The 27,739-nt window shown below is 39.8% G+C and overlaps 1 protein-coding gene across 3 annotated transcripts in view; it reads right to left on the bottom strand.

Moving 5' to 3' along the window:
* Window positions 1-7,212: 7,212 nt before the first annotated feature.
* syde2 (synapse defective 1, Rho GTPase, homolog 2 (C. elegans)) overlaps window positions 7,213-27,739 on the bottom strand; it is a 46,773-nt gene continuing 26,246 nt past the window's right edge. For 2 of the 3 annotated variants that reach the window (XM_075485870.1, XM_075485872.1), the window contains exons 5-8: window positions 25,128-25,254; window positions 15,983-16,164; window positions 14,935-15,166; window positions 7,213-11,196 (exon numbers count right to left, since the gene is read on the bottom strand). In XM_075485870.1, the coding sequence (XP_075341985.1) occupies window positions 10,499-11,196; window positions 14,935-15,166; window positions 15,983-16,164; window positions 25,128-25,254 (1,239 nt within the window). In that variant the 3' untranslated portion in view covers window positions 7,213-10,498. Of the gene's footprint in view, window positions 11,197-11,217; window positions 12,251-14,934; window positions 15,167-15,982; window positions 16,165-25,127; window positions 25,255-27,739 lie in introns of those variants that run through there. The other variant, XM_075485871.1, reaches the window with a different exon arrangement.

Genomic DNA, 27,739 nt, shown 5'->3' with positions numbered 1-27,739 from the left:
CAATGACCCCCTCTGGTATGAGGGGTATTCAAGATTTTCCTCAGTTGACTTCTTCATCTAACGCCAAGAGATTTCCCAAACATAAAAAGAGATCTGCAACTGAGGGGGGCGTCTAAACAGAATGGGTTGCCTGCGGTTCAATTTTTATCGCCAGTTCTTCAAAGTTTTCATGCTAAATCCCGGGAAACAATGCAAGCAGGTGCTGTGTAGGAAGCGCTGTAAATCTGGCTTGGCGAATTAAGCCATTGCCTTGGCATTGTTCTGGCTGGCCCCTTAGTTGCTCCTGCTGGGGTGGGTGTTAGGTGGGGAGAGTTTTTTTAGAAGGGTCTGCTTCCACAAATCTCCCAAGATGGTGCACCCTGCACATTTTAGTACATGGTCCTCCAAGTTGGACACCAGATGCAGAGTGAAAACTTTTGCAGTGCCAGGAGCTTGTTGTATGACAAAGATGAGAACATATGTGAGAAAGTCTCAGAGAAGGACTGTTAAATCATGTTTCTTTTTCTTTTCCTGCTCATCAGAACAATGCATTTGTTTCTAATGTAAAGAAAAATCATTTTCTGTTCTCATTGACAATATCAATGAATATTCATTGAGCCTCAAAATCCGCATAAGTAATTGAATTTATCCTCATTTGAATTGCGAAGCGTTGTGTCATTGATGTAAACGAACAGGCTGTTTCTCGTTAAAGCCTGTGAGGTTGGTGGTGGGTTTCATTAGTTGACCCTCGACCTCATACGGGATCAGGTGACCAGGACACTGCTGTGGAATGTTCCCTTGACTTCTTTTCATTTTCTAATTTCAAAGCTCTCAACAGTTTGGATTCCTGTCATTTTACCAGCCGCTCCCAAGGTCTGGAGCAGCATGTAGCATCACTGTTAATGTGTGTGTGTGTGGTTCTCCTTTTTTTTGTTTTTTTTTTCTTTTTTCATGGGGTTTTCAAGCCAGGAACTCAGTGAGGGTAAGGAATAGAATCTGCATTATGTCAATGGTCTTAACACATATGCACAAATGTGTGTGTGTCAGTGTGTGTGCAGTCCAAAGCGGAAAACATGATAAAAGTTACGTTATAATGACAGTAGGAAACATACAAGCAGTAAACTAATCTTTATTGGAAGTTCATTATTCACAACTTTCAAATTGAAGAAGAACATTTAGCCTTGTACTTGGCATCCTGGACAACCGTTTAAAATTCACCATGTTGTTATGATTTAATTAACATTGTGGCGTTAGGGTCATTAAACTGTGAGTCATCTTGAATTTGTTGAAAAGAATTAACAATATCTTCAGCAAGATTAGTTTTCTGCCTGCCCTACTTTTAGTAATTATGGGCGATAATGCTCGTGGTTTAAATTGAATGTTTAAGGTGGTGCTCATAAAATAATAATATCATGTAATATCATGCAGTGATAAGCAGGTGTGTTTACCACATTTGCCATTTCAGTTCAACATGTTACCATCGAGTAATAGCAAGCTCAGGGGATGCTGATGGGTGTGTTATTCATTTTGTAGAAATAATCTCGTGACAGTGGGATGTTGGGATCTTTGTCGTTAGAAAATAAGTAAATGAATGCAAAACAATAAAGAACCCAGCGGAGGGAGGAGTAATATCAATAAAGATCCAGAATTTCCTGTCACAAGCTGTGTATTTTGTTTTTTTCTGTCTGGCCTCAGTTTTGCCATTTCCTCACCTCTTTCCTCAGTTCCCTCCTGCCAGTCATCAGCTCCACTCCCTTCACCTGTGTCCAGTTATCCTCAGCTTTTCTTACTCACTAGTCACTCTCCTCACAGTATTTAATCTCAACATTTGTTAGATCCTCACCGTTTCTACCCCTCGTCCTGTCCGTGGTTCTTGTTCCAGTTCTAGTTAAGTCTTGTCTTGTCGTTTTTGTGGTTTGTCAGTATTTTGTTTTTCTCCAGTTTGTTTTTTTGTATTTCCGGCTTTGCCGTGCCCTTGTTTAAGAATAAATCGGTTCCTTTTCAAAGATTAAAGTAAATCATCTATAGGAGAAATAATAAATGGTATCGAATAGTTGCAGAGAAAATATCAAGAAGAAAAAAGTGGTATTGTCTTATTGCTGTCACTGACTTACAAAAGACTTTAATGTGTGAATGGACACATCACATTTTGCTCACAGATGATTTCTGAGAGTGTTTCTGAGCCTGTGCAGTGATTTTCATGACAGAATCAGCTCTGTTTTTAAGGCAGTGATGTCTGAAGGCTGGAAGATCACTTGCATCATACACTGATAAAATGACTCAACCTGATCATCCCACACAATGGAGACAACTTCTTCAGCCAGTCAGCGAGAAGATTAAGTTGTGTGTTTGCATCCCTGGGAAAATAAACCCACTTGCAGCACGTTGGAAAATGTGATGACTTCAAAGGCGATTTAGAAGGAGTTTTACCATACGATGTCTGAACTATATGGGCATGTGCTCTGTATACCTGTGTCTACCCTGCATTACACCACTGCTCATGTTTATATATCTTTTTTTATATTTCCCCTTAATTTTCATGTTTATATGGCCTTGTGCAAAAAATACCAAGCAGTACTGAAATTTTCATATGTAGTTGGGCTGAGTACAGGTAAAGGTGTTAAATTTAAGCCAAAACTGGCCCAAATCCACATGCTCCAAATGTAGCAACCTAATGGGCTAAAATGAACAAATCAAAAGTGAGCTGCTGCCAGAACAAAGCTTACTATGCTGACACTCAGTCAGCCTTATTAAGCTGGATATTTAATACTTTATGAAATATGTTTTTTGGAAAAATCAAGTTCAAAAACTAAATAAATGCATGTATAATTTGCACCACTGGCTTTCTCTCAAAGCTACAACGTAGCCTGCAGCCAGTTGACTAAGCTATAGGCAAAATTAATAGCAGCATGAATACCTGGAGAAGTGTTAAGTGTTCAATTCATGAGCCTTCTTACTGCCCTGTTTATGGCATTTGGATTGATTTATATTTATCCTCCAAACACGACAGGGGTTCATATAATTTTATCTAACTCCTAAGCAGAAATAAAAAGGGGGGGGGGCTTCTAATGTCTGATGTCTAATTGGTTCTTTAATAAAAGAGGCCATAGTAGCCTGTGGTCAGCATCAAGTTTTACTGCTGACAGCTGGAGAGTGTTCCGCTGACAGCAGGAAGATGATAGCATACACTAAAATACCAGCTATATCACTCCACTTCCTCTGCATAGCTCAGAGTTATCTCTACACTTCATATCAGCACAGTGTTAAAGGCTGCTTGGAGGACGAACCACTACTAAAGGTGTGCCACCTGCAAGTTATCAAATCTGTGAGGCCCAAATCTTCTCTTTGAGTCTGAGCACAGCTGCTGTCAAAGCCAATTTTTGGTCTCACCTTTCACATTTTTCTCTCCTATCAAGCAGAGCAGAGCAAACTCTCATCCTGTCCTCGAGCTGTAAAGAGAGTTGCTTTATTCTGGAGGGGCAGGAGAGAGAGAGGTGATGAGCAGCTTACCTTTAGGAGGGATTAGTCTTATTAAAATGAAATAGTCTAGTCCTGAGTGACAGAGCAATGGAGGTGAAGGAGGGAAGAGGCTTGGAGGACTGAGGAGAGGGCCCACGTTGTGTGAGGCCCGGCCCCTGAGGATCTGAAGCGCCGCTCCCCTGTGTTCTCCTTCCCTCCATTCTTCACTTTCACTTCTCCCTCTCTCCTCATATTCTCCCCCTTTTCCTCTGGTCTGCTCTCTTATCATCACCGCGGTCCAGAACAGGCAGATCTGTCAGCGCTGCGTCAAGAGATCTGCCCTCAGGCCCTCAGATGAGCTGCCAAGTACAGGGGCTGGACTGCAAGGGAACAAAAGACCCCCAAAAAACACAGAATAGCGGCTGGGACCATAGCAAAATGTGTTTAATAGTCCCTCTATTGACGGGCACTGCATTTATGGAATGTGTGCCCAGGGTCAGTGCATAAAGGTTCCCAGCTATTAGTAAGGCTTAGTTCCCAAGGAGTGACTGTTAGTATGCACTAGATTAAATTTGCCTCTCAGTGAAAGATGATAAACACTTGAACATTTTGAGTATAACTTTGTAATTACAAACTAATGATATGTAGACTCTAGTAATCCTTGTAACAAGAATAATCCCATTCCTAAATCAAAGTCACAAGTACATAACCTGTTTTTGACATGTGTTATCTCTGATTTAATAATGAATGGATTTGTGACATCCATAATAATACATGATAGCACCAGAACAAATACAACAAAAACTTCAGGTGAGGGCGAATACATTAGTAATACATGAATAGGTAGGCGTGTGTGTGTGTGAGAGTGAAAACTTGTGGCCAATCTAAGAGTAACTAGAGAAAGCCATTTTATGTCCATTTCACAAAGTGATTCATTCCTCAATGTCCCCTTAACCAGATATCATGATTAAAGAGTTTTGACATTAAATTTTCAAAACAAATAGGAAATGACCAGCATCTGGGGCTTCATATGTAATGCCTTTTGTTTACTTGAAAATAATTCTAACTATAATGAGTAAATGTATAATTTAAACTGTATATTTCTATCAACCTATCTATGCCACTGTCATTTTATTCAAGCATTTAATCAAACCACAGTCCTGTCTTCAGCTTTGTTTAAAATGTTGCTATCAGACTCCATAGGTACTACAGAAGAAGAGTGCGCCTTACCTCTTGAAATATCACTGTCTCCTTTTTTAATGATTGGTTTGGTTGTGAAAGGTTGGCTCTACGGAACATGGCTCATTTCCTGAATTCCTGAAAAACTGAAAGTTTTTCAAGAGTGCAGTAAACTTCTCTGTGTTCTTTCTTTCTTTCATTCTGTCTTTCTTTTTTTTTAATTTCTCTCTCACACACCTGGTGCCAATTCACAGTTACACCTTGAGACGTGAGGAAACATTTTCACATCTCTTGTTTAAAGGTTTTCGTGGTGTTCTGAGGTGAGGTTTACACAAAACCCATCTAAAAAAAAAAACAATGTGTTTGCATTAACCATGGATTACTTTGGATGATGATCACACAGTGCTTTACTTTAAGGTCACAGGCATCATTTTGAATGTCTGCTTTGACGTCTCTACCCCAGCAAGTCCAATCCACCCAAATGTCCTTTTTTTTTCGGTCAAAGTTAACGCTTCACAAAGATGGAAAAAAAGAAAATCTGAAACAAAGACTGTGTGTTGTGTGTCTGGCTGGTTGACTTACAGCTATGATAGTGACTCAAAGGTCAGCAGAGATTAAGGGAATGGATGAGAAGGAGAAGAAGACAAGAAAAGGTCTGGTTTCACATGCAGGTGGCTGTCAAGGATGTTTACCTAACGAGGTCCATATCTCGTCCCTCCCAAATTAGAACTGAACAAAAGTTCAATTCAGTTTGCTCTGTCAGACTGACTGATATCAAGTTGCGATCCTGACTATCCAAACATGCTCTGTGTTATTATGTCTACCTTTGTCTTCATATGGGATTTCACTCCTGCTTTTATTGGGGATCAGAGAACAGCTTTGTATGTCAAATGTGAACAAAGTACTTTTAAAATAAACACTAGTTAGATCCAGCTACTGAAACTAAATATAAAACCCATTTCCAGATGTTTAAAGATGGAATTTATAAAAGGTACACATAAGTATAACAGATGGAGTCAATCCTTTTCCATTTAGGCCTTGCAAAACACCTACAAATAACACTAAGACTGACAAGATCATTATTCTCAGTGTGACTCATAATATGCATTTTCAAACTGCCTGTGAAATATTCGGTTCCATCGTCACATAAACTTCAGTCTTAACAGTTTCTGAGGAAAAGTAGATGCGGGGATATCGACCGGGCTGTCGAGAGCAAGCAGGTATGTGTACACAGCGTACCCCTAAGCTTCCTCATACCTGCTAAGTGCAGCCGTGAAAAACATAATATGAACCTACTGTGGCAACATCAAACACGGCTGAAAACCATTTAGTGCTGAGAGCCCTCCGGCTGCTTTGGCTTCTCATGCTATCTTCCAGAGATTTGTATCACCGCAGCCAGACCGATGCTGGTGTAGTCGTCCCAACCTTATTTCAATTCATTGCACATTGGAAAATATTTCGCAATGAAATTACATTTCTGAATATCACTTCTATCTGTGGCATAAGTTGCTCTTAGTTTCTGATGTGTTGTACTTCGCCAAATGTTTCTTTTTGGATCCATCGTGAAATTGCAGCCTTCCAGCAGAGGATTTTACTGCATGGCTAAATGCAGCTGTATCCTGGGAATGTCCCCAAAACTAAGATCAGTTATGGGAGATTCCCACAAGCCAACTAGGGCAATTCCCTGACATATTTACAGTATCTGTACACTGCTGTGTTACAGAGCTACCGCTGCAAAGCAGTAAATCTAAAAACAAATTTAAAAGTTAAAAGTTATCTTTCCCCTTTGCTTTTCAATAATAATTTAAAAAAAAGATAATCTTCAGAATACTTTTCAATAATAGTGTGTGTTAAAGAGGCACAGGCTGAATACCAGAGATATGTTTGTATAAGAATTGGGTGTGTTTCTTTCTTTGACAGCTGCACAATCAAATCTGTAAAATGCGATTTATTGTGGGAGTGAAGTTCTACCACATGAGATTACAAAACAGTAGTTACTTTGAGGAAAGATTGTAAGAGCTGGAAACATTTACAGATTCATCCCTGCGCTGAACTACTGTAACTTCCTCTGACGAGTTAAATCTTACCCAACCTCGTTCAAAATGCAACTGCCAGGATCAAAAGGCACAACAAAAAGTGCTCGTTCTGCCTCGTGAATATCATGGGATGTGTCTTTTTTTTCTGTCTATTTGTAGCGTTTTGTTTTTTGTTTTATTTGCTCTTGTTCTTATTCTATTGTGTTGTGGTTTTAAACATTTCAACTGCAACATATCTCAGGGAAGTTCATCAAACCGTAACAAACTTGAATATATTCATATCGTGTCCTGAAACACACTTTTTGTTTTGTGCATGTGGACGGAAAAAAACAACTGCATACAAAACTGTCACAAAAGTAGTGATTATTGGACTTAACAAGCAAAAGAGTCCACATTTGGTAGTCCAAGGGGTTTGGTAGCTTCACACGACTGTAAAGTAGTCGATCAGAGTTTGTATCCTTATGAACCCAGTCCTTTATATATACATATATATGTAATATTTACATATCTGCAAATCTGAAATGCAAGCTAGGTCAAAACGACAGCAGCCACACGTGAATGTAAATCATTATACTTTATTATGACCATACATTTCTCAGGCTCAATACAAAGCACTTTGCTGTATCTGTTATGTTTAGCAATGATTTCAAAGTGGCACTTTTTCTTCCAAAGGACAAAGAGGACAAGGCAGAAGTAGATATTTGCTGATGCACTCGGTCACAAGGAGGAAATTCAAACAGTAGAGACCTGTCAAAAGTTCCATTTTATAGGTAGTGCACTATATCTGTGCAGGAAGCAACTAACTTATTCTACATGACTGTATGACCCTTCATGGTTATTTAACAATACAATAATTAGGATTCCAAAGGTAATTTGATGTATCAGTAAGGATCCAAAATGAAAAAGCATTCAAAATCGTGAGCTCAAGGTTCAGAATATCCAAGAGCCTCTTCAGAAAACTTTATCTTTGTAGGCTCCTCAGATTTAAAATACAATCTCACATTGTAAAAAATCATCTCAAAGAACAGCGGTTGTTCTTTGACATAATTCACTGATCCTCAACAATGGCTCCAATAAATGTGGCCCCGGATCTTTTTGTGTTGTCTGTGGAGACAGATGGTTTGAAAGGATCCCTGCTGGAACTGCTTCAACAGATCCACACAGCAGCAGTCACAGCTTCAGCACAAAGTTGCAGGATCGTGCACAAATATCACATGGATCAACTGGGAGAAATAACATGAACATTGACAAATATAACTCCCAGTATTTCAGTATGAAATACAAAAGTTAAACTCCTTTAAATTATATTAAAAAAAAAAAAATTAATATTCAACGTGTTCACTGTCTGTTCGAACAAATAATTTAAAGAGTCATTTAAAGTTTGAAGACGTCACCTGGAGTCACAAAATTTTGGATTTGGAAAAAACTGCTACTCTCTTTCATCAAGCTTGTACATTTCATAGACCAAATCGCTGTCTTCCTCTGGGTCCTTTGGAAAAAAAGCTTGAACAATGCAGTCATCTGTTTATCGAAGGAACAGGGGTTTGAACAAATGAGCATACATTACAAAATAGTCTTATTTTACACATAAATATGAAACACAAAGGCAGATGAGACAGTGCCTTGTTTTTCGGTAAAGCTTTTGACCATGCAACGTTCAGTACCTTTAAAAAAATAAACACCAAAAGTCATGAACACAGCTTAGTCCACCAGAGACACAAAACAATGTCAAATATATACACAATATAACAAAAATAACAATATCACTTTTCTGCAAGAGCACAATTTTATCATATATTTTACAGCTAAAGTTGTACCATTAGTTCAGCACATTAAGATGCGTACAGGTAGCTCAAAGGGAGATAAGCAACTATTGCTACAATTCAACACTACGAGGTCATTGGAAGTATTTAAATATGCCATTGCAATATAAGTTGTAAAAATAATATACTCCGAATACATTTATATAATTATATACATATACATATAGGTTAAATACTGATCAACCTGAATCCCTGGATTGCTGAAAACGTCCTTTGTTGCTTTAGGCAGCTAGCTAAGTCGTACTAACTGGGCGAGGTCTCCGCTGCTCAAAAAATTTGCTTCACATTGTCTTTTTCACTGTTTTCATGAAGATGAAGATTGGGAAAAGCAGAAAGGCGACTTATTTTTTCATTATGAACTTTAGCTTATGTTTTCTGCTGTAGATAAAAAAAAAAAAAAGACCAATGCCTCGTCCACATAAGCTTATTTTAGCCAAGGAGAAAAGAGCACATGCTTCATAAAAAAATTTAGGAGGAATCTTTGTTTAATCTTGGACAGAGCAAGACTTAACCGTTCCTCCAGATTCAGCTCTTTATGCTAAGCTAAGAAAAGCTGGCTAGAGCTAATTTCCCCGCTACTCTAGCTCATCATTATTAACAGACAAGATTGGCTTCAATATTTATATCCAACTCTGGACTAGAAAGTGAAATTTGCCTAAATGCCACATGAAACACATGTTTTCTGTTTAACTGCCCACTTAATCACACTGTCTAAACTATGGAAAACTTTGCACAATGTAATTAAAAATTTTTTTTCATTGAGAGGATGTTTCAGATGCGGCTGTTTATCACTTAATTCAGACCACAACCAGAATAATTCTTATTGCATGAACTATAACAACAATCTAAAACACTACCTGTCTAATAAGTGCATTATTGTTGTACAATATTTAGTGTTTTATACCTTAATAGGAAAGCTCTCTGCTGCCTTGAAAAGGAAATCCATCCTAAAACAAAATGTTCACGTTTCTCCAACAATCTTGGTTTTGCTTTAGTCACACTTTTGCATGCTTAGAACAAATAGTAAAATATAGCAGCTCTTGAATACAATACTCTTAACTATTCAGAGTAGAAGAGTCAAAATTTGTTTGTGAGTGTGTTAAAGGGCCTCTCAGCCAAAGGACTCTATGTTCTAAAGCAGAACAATGTCTGTCCCACTCCCAAATTCAAGTCCCTACACTCCTTAGTATGTCCAAAAATGGTTAAACGTGCCAATATTCGGCCCAAACTGGCCCAGTATGACAACATGTCTGGTTCACATTTGGTGAGCCACTGCTACAAAGCACAGATTTTTGGTTGGCTCCATTCAGCTGCTCAGACCCTGGCTGCTTTGACTGTGGAACTGACAGAATGATTTTTGTCATTTTGGACATTGATCATTATTTCATTTACAAATTTTTGCTGAACATCCATTTTTAATTTTCAGTTATATTTCAATTGTATCCCAGATTTTTTTTACTTCAAGAAACCTTTTACAAACGTCCTCTGAAAGCACAGAAGTTTTTACCGTCACATTGTTCACTTTTAAAACGTTGTACCTGGTAACAATTAAACTTTTAAGTGAAAACAACTCTTAATAATATCATAAATGATATTATATTGGTTGCATCAAGCTCATAGGAGGGGATGCATTTTATTTCAGGGTGGACTTTCCTCATGACGTACCACCTTCACACAATTAAGGCACCTTTTAAACCCCTGAGGGGTCAATGGGTTCTTCTAATAAGAAGAGAAGCAACAATAACAACATGGAACACAGAACTCAAACCAACAACAACATAAAGTAAGACATCCAACAAAGTAAAGAAAAAAATATTACGGAATGTCTGTGGGTAAGGTACAAACACCAGAAGTGCCGTTTCTTTTCTTTTCTTCTCATCTCATCTTGTTGGTTTCGTTTCCACGGCAGCACCACGTGCTGTGTTGCCATGGTGACGTCACAGGATCTCAGAGGAAACACTGTGGCTGTGTTCAGAAGCACCTGAAGAGGGTCTGCTCCAAACCTAACCAGGCTTTTAAGAGTCAGTATCCAACATTGAGCTTGTTCTTGTTGAGCTCCCGCTCCAGGTTTCCTATCAGAGTGTCGATGCTCTCCTGCAGATCTCTGAGGTTCACCCTGTTGCTTAGCACAGGGCTGATGTCCTGGATCTTCATGTAGGCCTGATAGGTGTGCTCTTTAGGCAGTCGAGGCGGCAGGATATGATCACAAACCCTCTCCTCTGCCTCCTCCTCTTCTAAAGGCTGTATGTTGTTTAAACCCTCATTTTCTCCTTCCCTCTCCTCCTCAGTTTCTCCCTCATCGTCCTCCCTCGACACATCATCTCTCTGAAGTTGCTCCTGCTCAGCAGGATCAGACGCAGGACTCGTGACGTTCTCCGGCATGTCTTCCTCGGCTGTGTCCTCCTGCTTCTCGTGGACCTCCTCAGCTGCATCTGTATCCTCGGAGGGCACATCGTCATAGTCCGCCTCGTCTTTACTGGGAGGCAGCAGTATTTCAGAGGGGAAGTAACTCTCACCGCAGCCGCTCCAGTCACCAGCGTAGCGGTTGCTCGGGCTATCCAGACGTCCGGGTTTGGGCCGCAGAACGCCCGCCATCTCTGCTTCAGTGAGGTTTAGGACCTGTGGGCGCTCTTTTCTCCGTCTAAGAGGAGGAGCTGACAGCAGGTCAGACGAGCCTGGAGCCACAGAGGAGGAGGAGGACTGGACGTGCGGGTCCACAACTGAAGGAAAACAGACATGAGAAGGACTAAGTTACAACAGGGCGATTTGAACTAAAATATCAAAAGCATCTGTTTGCACAAATTACAAAAAAATATTTTCTCATTTAACGTTTGTGGCTTCTGCTGGAGGATTCATCAAGTTTCCATCATGTTCAGAGCATGGAGCGAGCAAGAGGCCTAACTTTAACAACATGATCCGGAATTTGTGTTAACACTTTGTAGTAATTAAATTAAACACAACTTTATTTAGTAATGTTAACTTTTAGCTAAATCTACTGATATAAATCCAATAAATAACTCCATAAATCATTATCAGACAATAAAAAGCAAACCCAGAGCTTGTGCGAGGCCAGGTATACATAAATATTTGTGACATTACTCGCCTTCAACCCAGTAAAATGAATGCAAATGTAATTCAGCTTGTGGCGCTTACATCATTCGGAAACAGCTTCTCTTTCCAGAAACACAGAACACTATGTTCATTGTTTTCAACGGGATTATGTCGTCACTGGAAAGTAGTTCCAGTTAAAAATTGTTCCCTGGTTTCGGAATCATCATAAGAAACTAGAGTATCGGTTATGGAAAGAATAAAACATTGCCGTCAGTGCCAACAAGCAAAACCCAATTCATCTCCAGCGTATTTGTTGTGAAGGCAGATTAAGGGAAATCTGTGGAAAAGGCAAGGAATGATCCAGAGCTGGATACCACCATGTGAGAAAATATGTTGCTTTGTAATTCATTAACAAACAAACATGGTTAATCATAGCATGAATAGAGAAAAGCCTTCTTCGGGAGGAGCATACCAACGCAGATGCATGCGGATGTCACACCACCACACACTGTCATTGTGTTGCCATTCATTTGTAGTGTTTGTTAACAACTGCTGACTAAGCCAAACTTAAAAATTAACCAAACTTAAAGCCTTCTGGATGTTATGAAAGAATCATCTGACTGCACCATGAAAAGGAACAGTGAGCACTCCAACACAGTCCAGTTACCTGTCTGCCTTTATCTCTGAGTACCTACACTTGTTGGCACCGCTAGCTCTGCCTTACTGGATCAGAGAGGAGCAGAAACACAGGCAGCTATAAATCAAGGTTAGGGGTACAAAATAAAAGAACACTACATTTCATTTTGTCTCATGAGAACATAAAAAAGATGGTCTTAAGATGCTTTGTTTTTTACCATGTGCAACATTTTTTAAATGGTTTCAAAGCAGACATGATGATGAATTATCTACTATGCTGGATGCAGTTCAGTCGTCACACTGAATGTTGCTGATGTGGAGTTTATGTGCAGTTGCTGCACACTTGACAGCACTCCTGAGGCCACAGACTCAAGCAATTATCACTATAAACAAACGGAAATTATCCTCCTTTGAGAGACACTGTTATTTAATTTCAGACATGAGTCACTGATGACATGAACAAAGTTATTAGCTGTCAGCAGAAAAAATGATCATTTTTTAAAGATAGATAAACATTTTGAGTATTTGTTACAAAATAGTGATAGACTTTCATTCATCCCTTTTTCTGAGAAAATATAAATAAAAACAGGTGCAATCATTTCCAAGTCCTTTCAACACTATACGTAATACTACAAAGACAACGCATCAAATGCAGGAACTAATTCTGCGACTTATTTTTGGAGGAAAAAAAAAATTTGTACTAGATGCCAGCAACATGTCTAAAAAAATATCATACAACTTTTAAGTCTTTTGTCAACACTGTCCCAGATTTTTTAAATCTTGCTGGCATTAAATCCAAAACGAGCAGATATGTTTAAAAGAAATAAGGACATTTCTGTTTCAGTTGTCAATATTTTGCCTTTTGCTAAAATAAAGTTTGAATTATTTTCAAATAAAAATATTCAATTCTTATTTTACACAGTGTCCCAAACTTTTCAAAGCAAGGTCATGGGTTCCTGTGTTCTCCTGCTCGTCCTCATATGTCTCTAATGGCTTCATATTTACTCAGACTGACACGATGATTCATTCACCCTGTAGGTGAGTTTCAGGAGAAAATCATATCACAATGAACCCAGTGAACCTGAACTTCAGGTGCTGTTACCATGATAGGGCAAGTAAATTTCCAAAGTATTGTAGCATATTAGCACACAACCAATACACACACTGCATGTTATTAAGTTCCTGAGAAGCCATCTGCTCACACACAGTTGGAAAACTTCTCAATACACATTCAACACAGCAGTCTTTCAGCATCTCCAACATTAGTGCTTCCTCACTCTTCCTGTAAATAGTGTCAGTGTTTTTCCGCCAACACTCCTCTGATGTCCTTGCACTTGTCCAAAGACACGCAGAGCTGAGGCCTGAGCAACAATGCCTGGGAGGGTTTGGTATGTGTGTGTGAGAGGCGTGAAGAGTCGGCTGAAAATATCCCATAACGATTGCGAAATGTTAGGTTGAGGCTCTGGGGGCTGAGGGGTAAGGTTAAGCCTGGAATGTCTTTAATTATAGTCAAGGCGCCCTACACTCTGTACTGGGGACGACCGAGCGAAGGTGTAAACAAAAGCTCGAATCTGGAATTAAAGCTTTGTCAGAGTCCCTACTCGCAGTAGACCGGTGACATCAGATGCAGGCAAGAAAGCAGAAACACTTCTCAAATAATTCCTTTAGACCACAGCTTGCTGCTATCTTCCCACATGATTTTAAATTTAGAGGCTCAACTAAACATAAGGTGAGGATCTGGTTAATCATGCAGCTTTGAGGATTTTAAACTTTCAGGGATAAAGTCTGTGGAATAGGAAAAAGATTGGAAGGATTTTTCACACTGCAGCATGCAGGTGCATTTTGAGAAATTGAGACATGCTTAAAAGAATTTCATTGCATCAGAAAAAAGACAGAAGATCCGTTACAGAAAGTTTTGAATGTGTCTAAACCTAGAGTTATAAAAAGACCGACAAAGAAAATGTATTTAATTTTGAATTATTCTAATTCAACTGTGGTCAGAATAGGAAAACTGCAAAATCATTAAGGGAGTAGTAAAAAGATCTGTGTTTTAAATGACCAGTGTTGTAATCATTTTCTAAATGTTGTCCAATATCTGAGACCTTTACTGGACTGCAGCAGCAGCAGCAGCAGCCACTGAATGGCTTCCACATGCATTTGAAAATGTGGTGAGCACAGATTTAAAAAGAACCTTACCTGGGAGATAAAAACATATCAAATTATTTGCTGTAACAAATGCAAATTTTACACTGCCTGCAGCTCCTGTCACCACTCTTAACTGTAGAGTGAATAATCTGTGGTTTCCTTCATATCTTACACTGATGAGACAGCTGCAGCTGGCAGAGACAGCTGTGCAGGCAGACAGATGATCTGCTCAGAGAGAAGCAGGTACTGAGGATCCCTCCTTAGCAAAGGATTTATCAAAGGACAAGAAGGGCCACGCCTGTGAGGTTTGGTTTACATTGGGGCTTACTGGTTTGGCTCTGATTGGCTAAGCCCACCACGATGAAGCACTTTTGAAGAGTGTCATGTCTAAGGACCCAACAGATGGTGGCCAGCATCTATCAGCTGCACTTGTAGGGGTAAAACCTCAAGGATCAAAGCAGCCCAGCCCTGTAGCAGTCCTTTGTAGAGCTGAACCGCAGAGCTGGAACTGATTTGTAAGACCGTTATATAAAGAAGGCGCGAGTGACTAGACTATAAATTAAGATGTTCTTTAAAGCTGTCTGACCTGTTGTAATGTTTGTAGAATAATATTTAAAAAGATTTACCTGGCCAGAGTTGCAGCAGGTAGTGAAGAACTTCAATGTGTTTTTTGAAGTGTAGCGCGCTCGCCAGCTCCTCGGAGTCGATGAAGACACGGTTGGTGTGACAGGACGCCTCCTGGCGCTGGCTGAGCAGCACCGGGCCGAAGCACACTGCCAGGTTCTGGCACGTCATCTTGTTCACTTCTTGGTAGGACGCCACCAGCTTCAAATGATCCAAAAGTTTCCGCAAAGTCATCTGATGGCGACATTCATGCGAGCACAGACAAATAAGACATGTTATTATTATGATTAGTAGTTGCAGTAGTACCACTGGCAGCAGCAAAGTAACACAGCAAAACTCTGCTGCAATAAAAAGCCAAATGAACATCATTTTATATTGATTTTAAAAGCAGTAATACTGTGCTGTATATTCCGTTTTAGCATTCCAACTCTTTGCTTGGAAAACATAAACTGCTTTAGAATTTTTATTACAGGTGGGAAGAACAACACATTTTTCCCAGTTACCTGTTGCACAAAAGCATTACAGCGTTCTGTATATCTGAGACTGCATTCCTCTTTTGCAAAGCAGAACACTAGGCATATCTTCAGTGTTACATGATCTTAAATACAAAAAAACATCTCTGTATCACAGCGCTAAGCAACGGTTTGCATTTAGCCTCATGATTTGTTTTTGTTTTTCCTCCCACTTGGAGCTGTTACTGAAACAGAGCTGAAACAGTTAACTAGTTGGGCAAATACAGTGTACCGTATTTAGTAAGGTTCATGACCAAGCATTAGTCAGACTTTAGTTTTCACTTATGGTCAACTATTATCAAACTTACAGTGAGTCAGTGAGAATTACACATGTGCAAGCTTTGCAGACTACAAGGCACTACTAATTATTGGCTAAAGCAAAAAACCTACGTAATGTTCGTTAAACAGCAGCTATCTGTAGCATTATCATGATTTCCATAACCGTAATTATCTATGCCACAATTAGCCCTTTCATCGGCTGAATCTGCTTCATGAGGACTTTAAGAGAATAACAGAGAATATGCATTTATGTCCTCACCCTCTCCACCTCTGGCAGATTTTCCAGAAGGCTCACAGTGTGCTCGGAATCAGCTTGATCATTCTCGCACCCTGCGGCTCCAATCTTCAGAGGCCTTGTGGCCATACACTCCAGCACGGCCTCGTACAGCTGCTTGGTGATCAGTGGATAGGGCAGCTCACGCAGGTAGTCCTTTAGTACCCCTGAGGATTCAGAGAAAAAAGGTAGCAAGGCATGAAAATTACAGCTTATCATTTACTTTTTCCACAATTGAATTGAGAGATGTGTACTTTAATACATGACATATCAGTAAGAAGACACATTTACGAGGTGCTGTCATTGAAAACTAAAAAGCTTTTCTTTTCCCTTCAGTTAAAACCACTGAACCTGTCGCACTCTTTTGGCTACAGATTGACGTCTCATTGTCTCCTAGGGTGATCCTGTAGTGTCTGCCAAGACACCTGATTGAGTGGGGTGTGACTCAGCAGCCAAAAGTGTTGGGGGGCATGGTGTCTGTGATGGCGCGTTCGCACCTGTGACTTCGGCCTCCATTAGTTCAGACAAAAGCAAGAAAAAAGACGAGAAACCCTGTCTGTCTCCACCAAGCCCCTGAAATATCACTGGCATGTCTTTTCATCAAAGACGAAAGGGGGGAATAAAAAAAAAGAAAGGGTCTTGGCTGAGTGACAGCTCTTTGTGGTGAGTGTCTGCTCCCTTTTCCCTCTGCATGAAACTGGATCACTTTTCAGGGAAGGCTGGGGGCTGAGTAATTAGCAATATTGGTTGTGCTCCAAAGTAACACACACCTGATGTTCACCAAGTGTAACAAGAGATGACCCCAATTCCATCAAAGTTGACACACTGTAGAATCTACATTCAAATTAATGCAACCGTTTGCAAATAATTCACACCAAAAAAATAAATAAATAAAATACTGTAGATTTGTATATAGCGAATGTTTATTCACTATTTTTATTTTATTTTATTTTATTTATTTTATATTTATTTTATTCTATTCTATTTGCGTTTTTACTTTTATTGTTTTCATATCTTTTACTGTATGCTGCTGCAACAAAACAATTTCCCAAATTGGGATGAATAAAGTATCTATCTATCTATCTATCTATCTATCTATCTATCTATCTATCTATCTATCTATCTATCATACATGTCCTAAAAAATAGTACAAGGACAACAAATTGAATCATTTGAAGGAACCTTTTTTTCCCCCTCATTTAATACACATCACAGCCTTTCACTGAACAAACAATACACAGAACAAGACCAGGGTGTCAATAACTGCATGAACACTTTTACTGATAGTGTGATCTTTTGCTATCTTAAAAAGTAACAGTAATCTAACAAAACAGGTATGAAACAGTAAAACACTGACAACTGCTCAAAGAAAAACACTCAAACGCAACTAATGCTTCCCAAACACTGTCAGAATGCATGCTGGGGAGGTCCCGCCCAGATATTCCCCCAACACACTACAAAATACTCACATCTCAAAAACTCAGGCTTAAGTGACATGAGTGGGTATCAAAACAGCTTCCCAAAGAAAGTGTGCTAGCAGGGTTGTTGCTATGTTTCCAACCTTTTCTTTTTAGAACACCAAAAACTCAGATTTCATGTGTAATATGTGATTGTTAATCTGTATTAGGAGTGCTAAGAAGGCCCACTCCATTCACATGCATTTCATCCTGTAATGTTAGCTTCATGATTGACTTGACTAACACTTGCTCCAAACATTTCAAATTCAGCTAAGCGCAAGAGAAATATTTACCCCAAAAATAAAATATCTCTACGCTCACTTTACTACTTTCTTAGGGTCTGACTTTCTTAAGTCTCCCAAACTCTATAGAGTTAAAATTCTACATTTAGAGGTTTCTTTTGAAGGAATGGCCCCACAGAAGCAAATGCATGAACAAAAAGAACTGGTGACATGATAAGAAGATAATAAGATAACAGCAGAGCACAAACGGGTCAATTACCAGTTAATCTGCAACTAACTTGTTGCCCATGAACTAATGATGTTAATTGGAAACAGATTAGTAACATAACTGGGTTTAAAAAAGAGCATCTCAGAGAGCCTTTCAAAGTAAAGATGGGGGGATGCATTCACTTCTTCAAAAGACTGGATATGCCAAAATCACTAACTTTAAAGTGTGAAATTAACATTTCAGCATTAATGCAAAATAATTTGGGATTTTCCTCTTGTGTATTGCACAAACTCATTAAAAGATTTAGGAAGAATTTCTGTTTAAAAGAAAAGCAATATTGAATGGCTGTTATCTTCATCATTATTACGGCTTTAACGTTTAAAGAAGCATGTTTTGCCCTCATGCCAACTTTTTAAAAACATGCTGCTGCCGTCTTGTTTAAAATAAGCATATCTTTTTTCCAAAACAAAACAAATAATATGTTTTTGTCAAAATGATTTGCTAAGGACTGCATTTTGTTATCATTTACACGTCACACAGACAAAAAAAAACAACAACAGATAAGACATGTTAATATGTCGTACGTCATCTGTTCGTAGAAATTCCCAAAGCAGGGACACAAGCTGATTCCGCTAGAAGCTACGGTGCTGCAAATAGAAGCTCGGATTGTATCACCTCTATACGTTGCTGCATTCCCTCTCAGTGCCATGTAACCCCACTGTGACCCTGGATGGCTTTGTTCTTTGGTTCTTGCCTCCTATTTACAGCGATCTACAATGCGATTCGCTCTTAATCCACTGGCAGCTCCTTAGGCACACCTTAACTTGCTAACTTTTAATCCAAGGATCCTTTTTAAAGCAGTCTGAGGCTTAATGCTTTTCAGTCTATTTCTAACTGCACTGTGGGTCCATCATCAGTCTGTATTTTGAGTTCCTGCCTTTCTTTTTAACAGCTAGGCAGAAATAAGGCCTTTGAATATTGGATTAGAGTGTGACAGAAGGATCTTGATCAATTTCAGTGTTGCACTGCAAAGTCTCAGATTAGCATTGTATCAGCATTCAGCACAAGCAAAAACTTGACAGCTGTACAAATTAGTCCCTGAAACACCTTTAGTGTTACACCTACGAATAAAACCCATCAGCGTGTTAGCATATTGTTAGCATATGTTTGAACAACTCCCCCCTACAGGGTGTTATTCCGTTTCTGGTATTTCTTGTTTATTTAATTAAATTAAATGTTTTTTTGTTTTTTTTACTACAAATGAAATATGTTATTAATTTATATCCTCCACTGTATGGATAGTATGGTAAATATTCAAGTATGAAAATGACAACCATCACCTTGACCTAAAACTTTGTTTACTTTTGAAGCTTCTCCACAACTTTTATTTGAGCTTTGATGTTCAACACTTCTTTTTTTTTTGGGGGGGGGGGCTTTTATGCCTTTTTAATGGACAGGACAGTTGAAGAGAGACAGGGGGAATGACATGCAGCAAAGGGCCATCCGATGTGGGACTCGAACCGGGGCCAGCTGCAGCGAGGACTGTAGCCTCTGTACATGGGCTGCCTGCTTAACCCACTACGCCACCGACCGCCCCGATGTTCAACACTTCTAACACCTACAAACACACGCATACATAATGTTTTGTGCATTCCAGCCAGTGGAAAAACAACTCATATCAAAACAAGCACATTTCTTATCAGCCCTCCAATCACAGGTAGACCAACACAATGGCAGCTACCAGTGAGCAGTGTCTAGGCAAACAAGCACTTGAAACTTCATTGAGTGTTTCTGCAGTTAACTTTCCCCCGTGTGCTCTGTCAACCAGCATGGCCGATGTTTCCTTTTGTTTATAGCTCTGATTCACATCAACGAATGCCTCAGTTATCACCCGTCTTAGTCAGGTTGGATATGAATCTATACACTGGGATATATGAATGAGCATTTGATAACAGAACATAAAAACAAGACACACTCACTATGCTTAAGGTCTTCCAAGATGTGCTGATTTCCAAAGCAGATAACACAGAAAGGCTTACCTCCAGTTTCCCATACTGGTAGTTTCTATGGAAACCTTCCTCAGATGATAATAATCAGCTTGTTTTATTGGAAGCAAAAATGACCCACATGTTTCAATCCTTATCTCTCTGCAAGTTCAAACTTTTTATTTTTATTTTGTGCAATGAGAGGTGCCACAGGAGTTGTTTTCTTCCCCTTAAACTGGAAACTCATGCATGGTGCACCCTCTGACCTTCACTGTGCTGTGAGGTAGACTCAACAACAGCACGACTGTTTCACGTTAGCTCTGCTTAACAGCCCTAAACAACGTCCTTTTTCCTCCCACATGCAATTTCTCCAAACACCACACACATGTTCAGGCTCTCCGTTTCAACAATTTGAAAAAAAAAGTCAGAGCATGTTTGTGTACGTGCATGTGCACATGTAGTTGTGTTTGACTGAAGTGGGTAGAATACAGCATCCAGGTAAATCATTAACCCTCTGCCAGTCAGTGTTTTGTTTACTTTTGGGTCTTAGCCCCTGTTGGTGCCTGATCAACGCGCGCACACGCACACACACACACACACACACACACACACACACACACACACACACTGAGACACACATTTGCATACTAACAGACAAGGTCAGGGGCTCAGGGGTGAACAGGTGCTTCACCTTTTTCACAGCCAAGTTGACGAAAAACACCCACTGAGTGTCTCTTCTCTCACATTCAAACTGTCGGGGTTTGGCACATATCAGCGCTATGAATACATTATGTCTTTGCCTATGTGTTTGTCTGATAGTGAAAAAGGGAATAAACCCAGAAATCCCAATGAAATCCGCAATACAGACAACCAAAACCTTTAAAATGCTACTCCAAAACAATTAATAGAGCTACAGATGACAGCAGATTAAGTATTTCTTTACTCAATTCAAACTGTTTTAATGTTCCAAATGTGCCACCAAACACTACAAGACGCACAATGCAGTGGGCCATGGCTCCACCTTTGACCTCTTGTTCAAACAAAGCGGAGGGTCACTCCTCTTGTCAGTGCTGCAGTCAGTGCCTCGCCTGGAGAACAAACAGGGGTTTGTGCTTCGTCCTGCCCCCTCCCTGCTGTCCTGCACCCCCCCAAAGCACTGGGGGGGGCAGTGGCACAGTAAAGTTTTACTCTGTGGTTACTTCAACATTTTCTCAGCTAAAAATGAGCAAACCCCACAGCTCTAAATCTGGAAACAGTAACGCTCTCATGCCACCAGTGGATTCATCACAGACATATTTGCAGCCAGTTTTCAATTCCTTGCCTGGAGTTTAAGAAACATACTGACACCCATGGAGGCCTGCAGCTCTTTGTGACGTGCTTGCCTGCTTCACTGGCCGGCCCAGGGTTCAGCTAATCCCCCATGCGTGAGCCAAATACCATCTGTGTTTGTTCGGCAACAAAGGGGGCACTTGTTAATGACTTTCCATGTCTTCACTGAAGTACTGCAGAGGGTGGGGAGCAAAGTAGGGAAGTAGGCTGTGGAAAAGACGAGTCAGGCAAAACTCTAATCAATAATTATGCAGAGCCCTCAACCAGCAGTGCTGGGACATCATCAGAGCACAAATAACTGAGCTGGTTTCCCATCACTGGTTCATTTTGAAAGCATTGTCTTTTTCACATTTTAAAAAGGGTGAGCTGAGAACTTAACTGCTATTTCTTGAACTAAAAAAACATCTAAAACTATTTTTTACATTGAGTCTTTGAGCATTCATTGAACAGTCGTACACAGACATCCCTCATCTTGTCAAAGCAGTCAGAGAAGCAGTCATTTTTTTGGCCATTCCATGTTAAAATGAGAGATTTCTCATCAACAACCCCAGCCATTTGTGGAGTTCCTCAAGGATCTACTCCGGAGCCAATGTTATGTACAATGTACATCTTTCCTCAGGCTCCATCTTCCATCTCACTAAACTGGTATGCCGATGATAAACCCTTAGGAGTCCATATTTGCATTGAGAAATGCTGGAAGACTAACAAATGTCTTCAGTTAAATTATAGGAAGTCTGAGGCAGTTATTTTTGGTCCCCCCATCACTTTGATGGGATCAGCAAACGTTTTAAAGCCATTGTCTTTTAATCTTCAGATGCCAGAAATAATTTTGAGTTTTTGATCTTCTTACACTTTCATGTTTGATTCTGATCTGAAATGTGACAAACAAATAAACTCTGGGGCAGAAGTTTTTTGTTTTTTAATTTAAAAACAAAGCTTTGTTTCTGATAAAGATAAGAAGGCAATTATCACAGCCATAATCACCTCAGGTTGGGATTATTGTAACTGTTTGTACTTGAATATCAGCCAGTCTTTCGTCCCATTTACAGATGGTACACAATTCTGAAGCCGGACAAATATGTCTCTGCTTTTTGTTATGTTTTACTTATTAATGTTGAGCACAGCACTTACGTATGCTGGGACATTATGAATAAACTTTATTTTCAATCTAATATTCTAACCACATTTTTAAGCAAAATCCCAACACAAAGAGCAACTGAGATGCATCATGATACCAGGAAACTGTACATCTTCTTAGATTCTTATATTTACCAAATACTGCACAGAGCCTTCAGATTAGCTGCTCCTGTCAAAATGTCATGCTAACATGAAGTAACTCTCTGAAGAAGTAGTTCAGCATACTGTGAATAGTAATCAGTGTCGCGTGTGTTGCTGCTTTTAACAACAGTCTGTTGACACACTTGTACACATAGAGTGTAAAGAACATTCAGCCAGCAGAGCAGAAAGAGCAGCTGCTGATTACAACCTGCTGAAGACAATGTTGTTTTTATGTTCCGCTGCTCATGTTGATAACACCTTTGTGAGGAGGATTGTGATTTGAAACAATGTAGGTCCACGTACCAGGCATGTTTTGCAAGCTTTAGGTTGACCTTTGACCCCTTGAATAATCCCTTTCACTGCCTCAACTTTTAAATTAGTCATGTGACACACAACGCTTAGCTCATTCATTTCACTTATTAGCCTCCAGGCTGACTCCACACTTTGGAGATTCCCATTTGTTTTACCTCAACTTTATTTTCAAATTGCGAAATAATGTATATTCTTTTCTTTTTTTTTCTTGGTGTCAGCTGTGGATGTCAAACATGGTGAGCACACTAAGCTGCAGCTTTGCTGACATCTCATTTCCTTTTCACTAGTCTCATTTGATTAAGTGACTCCTTATCCTATCTTCATCCTATCTCCATAATTATATGTCAAATGCATCAAATCTCCACATCTCTCACTCTGTCCTCCTCCACACACCAAGGCCTATCTTCCACAGCAACACGCTTGGCAAAGCAAATGTAGGCAGCAAGCAAAAACCAACAAAACTCGCTGGTGCTGGCCCTTTTTTTCAAACCCGCTCAGCTGTTAACTGTGTTCTTTGCCCTGCCATGCAAATGCATGTGGATCAAAGCAGGCATGATAGGATGACGCCTATATGGGGCCTCTTACCAAAACCAACAGAAGCTCCTACAATGCCCAGAGGTTTCCATGGTCTTCCTCCTTTTGTTGGAGGAAAAAAAAATCATGACCCAAGTCATTTTCTACAACTTTGCCAGCCCCCTCATTTGTGAAACTCAAGCACTGCTCAAGTCAATGACACAGCTGTTTTCCCTTTTTTTGGTCCCACTGTGAGATGTGCTGTTACTCCATTTTTTCGATTCTAAATTTCAAATTAACCCAGCAGAAAGCAGCAGAAACCCACAGGAAACCTGAGTGGCATTTTAAATGAGCTGTTTTGACTGTTTTCAGACAATCACGCCGTTTCAAAATGAGCTGATTGACAACGGGAATCCTCTGACCTGACTGGGGCTTGCAAAGCATGTCTCAATCCCAAACCTGAGGGAGCAAGAATGACCTGAATGTACAGCATGGTCTGGTCTTTGTGTGCGTGCGTTTGTGTGTGTGGGCCTTCCCCTCTGGCAGTGATCTATACGCTGACTGCTGGAATGCTTTTATTTCAAACAGCACACACATACACACACTCCAAGGCGTGCACATATATTGACCTATCTGCAGCAGTCACACCAGTTTGCACATGTCATTTAATTGATTGGATCAATACTAAACTCCAATAAAGCAAAGCCCCATTTGCTTTGTTAGTTCAGTAGATGCACTGCAGAGCTTCTCTTTCTTAATTCAGTCAGACTTTACTGCAGAGTTCCTTCTGCTCCCTTTTATTTAGTCATTTTTATTCTGTCTGTTGTGAAAGTGAAAATTCTTTCTCTAGTTTTGCCTATGCAGTAAGTTTAATTGCCATCGTAATAAATTCCAATGACTCATAAATGTGGGCTTTCCCTTGCACAAAACGTTTAAAAAAAAATGATTCACAGACGTTGTGTCTCAAAATATCAGTGTGTTCAGTTGTTGTAGCAGATCAAATCTATTAAGACTAGAGCTAAAATCAGTTAAGAAATAAATCATTTGGTCCAAGTTCATTTTCAAGCAAAAATTCCAAAACTGTATATGCTTCTAGCCCCTTAAATGGGACAGTTTGCTGCTTTTCACTTTTGCCTTTAGTGGAATGGTGAGAGTTGGAATAACTGAATTATTGATAATGAAATTGATGGTCACATCCAAGATTATCTGGGACAACCTCTCCATACAAATAAAAAATAAAAACACAGATTTTTCAGGGATGGCAGATTGAAAAGGCTGAAACAGACGGATGCAGCATTTGTTGTGCTTCTTTTCTGCTGGAACCGAAAACTTGAGGGTTTTTAGGACAGGTTCCGTAAACATCAGTATCGCTGACTGATATTTGGTCTTTGATTAACAGTTTTGATTAGGCGGGAGGAAAAAAATCCCAGCTTTGGTGACATTTTTCAAACCTCACTCCGGCCTAGTGATCTGGATGAGGAAATTTAACCATATCACACATCTCAAGGAATGTGATGGAGCTCATGGTTGTTCAGTTTGGTCTTACAGTTTTTGAGCTGTTACGGGTTGAATTTAAGGATTGCTTTCAGATGGATGTTTTATTGATTTTTTTAAGAGCCTGAGGCTTTAGACTAAGTGTATTCAAGAAGGTATTTTTTTCTAGACAAACTAAAGGACACCCAACACTCTCTGGAAAAGCCGTGAACTTTAACAAGCATCTCCTCATGAAGAGCGGTAAACAGCAACTCATGCAGATTATGTGCACTATTGCAGTCTTGTGTTTTGTGTTACAGGTTATCATGTTACCTGTGATGACATTGATGTCAGGATAGGTGTTTTCACACAACTCCACAGCGTAGCTGTCTCTCTCAAACGCCTCACGTAGCTCCTTCTTTACCGCCGCAGAACCACACAAACGGTAAAGTCCCACCACCTGGAATCACACACAGACACACATGTAGGTCAAATAATTTAAGAAACAATTTCCACCCAGGTTGACATTTTTATAACCCTTTTGATCAAGTTCTCCATCTCCAAAAATGTGCTGGAAAGAAGCCAAAAGTACTTTTACACACAGGCCGTACATGTCTGCTTTATTTCATGACTGAGACGCTGGAAAATACGATCTGCTGGACTCTTAAAAAACAACAAAATCAACATAGATTGAAAATATATGATGAGACACAAAGATTATGCACTCTAATTTCATGCTTTTATCAATGAAATCTCACGTGCAATTTGAAAGAGCTTTTATCAATAACTGTAAGGTGAATGACTTCATTAAAATACTCAATTCATTCCTGATATAATAATGCTTTTACTTACAGACACTTTATTCTACAATAACTTATATATGTCCTTTTATCATAACTTCCCTCCGGATTCTTATAATGATTATGGAAATTTAGCTTCTGTAAATCAAGGGTTTGAGAATAAAAGGTGCCATACATATTTTGTCAAGTCCTAAAAGACACTTAGACAAATGAAATTGACCACCAGGTGTCTCTTCTAAGCAAATGCAGACTTAAGAAAGGTTTCAGTTATTTTTTCAAAGTGAAACTAGGTCCTGCTGAACAACTGCAGTGGTCATGGTGGTAAGTACGAGGCAGGAATTGTGACCAAAAGGCATCACATTAAGACTCCTTGTAACTGGCAGTTATTTAAATGCATTCCGATAATGCTGCTCGTTTTGGATAAATTCTCAATTTATTACCGCCGTGCAATTTGACAATATTACCATCCACATAAGTGAGCGGCTGTGCTGTGATTTTGAATATAAATAAGAGAAAAATAAGCGTAAAAATTCCTCCAATCTTAACTCACATAGCCCACAGTCTTCTCGTGAACAACAAGAATACTGTGCGTGTGCAAGCAGCTCATAGGTGCTGCTGCTTCTTTCTTCTTTGCTGCTGACTGAGAGTTCTTGCAGCAGCAGAGGAACCTCCCTCTTACAGGGCAGTATTGCAGATATTTGCCCTAATAGTAGCTAGATTTTCCACGAAATGCTTAAAATGAAAGTTGCTGAGGCAGTCTAAAAGGTAACAAAATCTATCTACAAAATCACAAAACCTGCACTGGCAGCAACGCCTGATGCAAACAGAGACATTTTTCCAGCTTAGCAAAACCATTTATTCTCTCCCCACTGAGGCCAAGTGCTTGCTGGAAAGAAACAGGGTTTCTCTTCACATTAAGTGCCCCAAGATGACTTCTGTTGCGAATTGGCCCACGACAAATGAAACTATGTATTGCAAATGCACACCAAAAACAAGCAATGTTTTAAAAACACACAATGCAGAGGTCAGATACTGTGATACAGATACAGTGGCGCCCTTAAAACAATCTCGTTTATTGTTGATAGATGAAAGTGCGATTTTAATGTTTAAATAAATTCCGAAAAATAAGGTTTTATGATTCTTTCTAGCACATTTTATGATAGTCAGGGCTAAACACACAATTTCTCCTTCACAATAGTTCACTACATGTTTGCAGTCGGGAATGCAACCCCATTAAAATATGCATTAACTATGCCTCTAACTTTGCTGTTCAGCAGAGCTAACAGCAAGTCAGCAAACTGACACAGTAATGTGAGTTACACCGTACTATCTCTGTGTCTAGCTGTGTCATCTTCTATTCGGCCTCACGAGTGTAGAGTGCTTGTTTAAAAAGTTTAAAAAAAAAAAAAAAAAAGTTTCAGTCCGGGCACTTTACATGCTGCAGGGCATTACAAACTTGACTGAGTGGATTTTCATTAAAAGGGAAAATGCTCAGAGGTGTGATAAAAGTGTCCCATCTTTTTGACTGAGTGGATAAACAGCAACCCCTCGAAAAACCCAGGTGACAGCTGAGCATTAAAGATGAAAGCAATAAACCATTTATGTTTCTTTACCTAAGCTCCCAGAGTGTGACCTCAAGGAACTTGAGACATTTGATAAGTGAAACTCAGCACCGCTGCTCGCCTTGTTATGTTGGGATTAGGCCTGGCTTCAGACATACCATAATTTCTCCTACATGTGTCTGTCTGGTATGTGGCATAGCAGACCAACTGGTGTAGTTTCCCTGGTAACGTGTTAAGTCAGTGGGCTGTGAATGGCGGGTCTAGTCCGGTTCCACACAAACACGCACACACCGCCGGCCTTTCCGGGCTCCAGTGTAGGAGCACTGTAATGTCTCCCTCTCCAACCAAACCCAGTGTTTGTGAGCTCTCCTTGTCAAGTCGAGCAGCATTTTCTAAACCTCACATGAGGGAGAGAGGAAGACAGATTAGGCAGGGATTTGGCTTTGTGTGCGAGTAAACAGAAGTCACTGGACACAATGAACAACAAGTCCATTCAGAAAAAAAAAAGAGTCTCTCTCTTTGAGAGGGGGCTGAGTGCAGGCGGGGAACAGCTGTTAGCAAAAAGAGGGCTTGCACTTATGCA

The sequence above is a fragment of the Odontesthes bonariensis genome, chromosome 15 (genome assembly GCF_027942865.1).
Source record: "Odontesthes bonariensis isolate fOdoBon6 chromosome 15, fOdoBon6.hap1, whole genome shotgun sequence".
Taxonomy (NCBI): domain Eukaryota; kingdom Metazoa; phylum Chordata; class Actinopteri; order Atheriniformes; family Atherinopsidae; genus Odontesthes; species Odontesthes bonariensis.
Note: the sequence above shows the minus strand (reverse complement) of the source record. Positions and strands in the feature narration are given on the sequence as shown.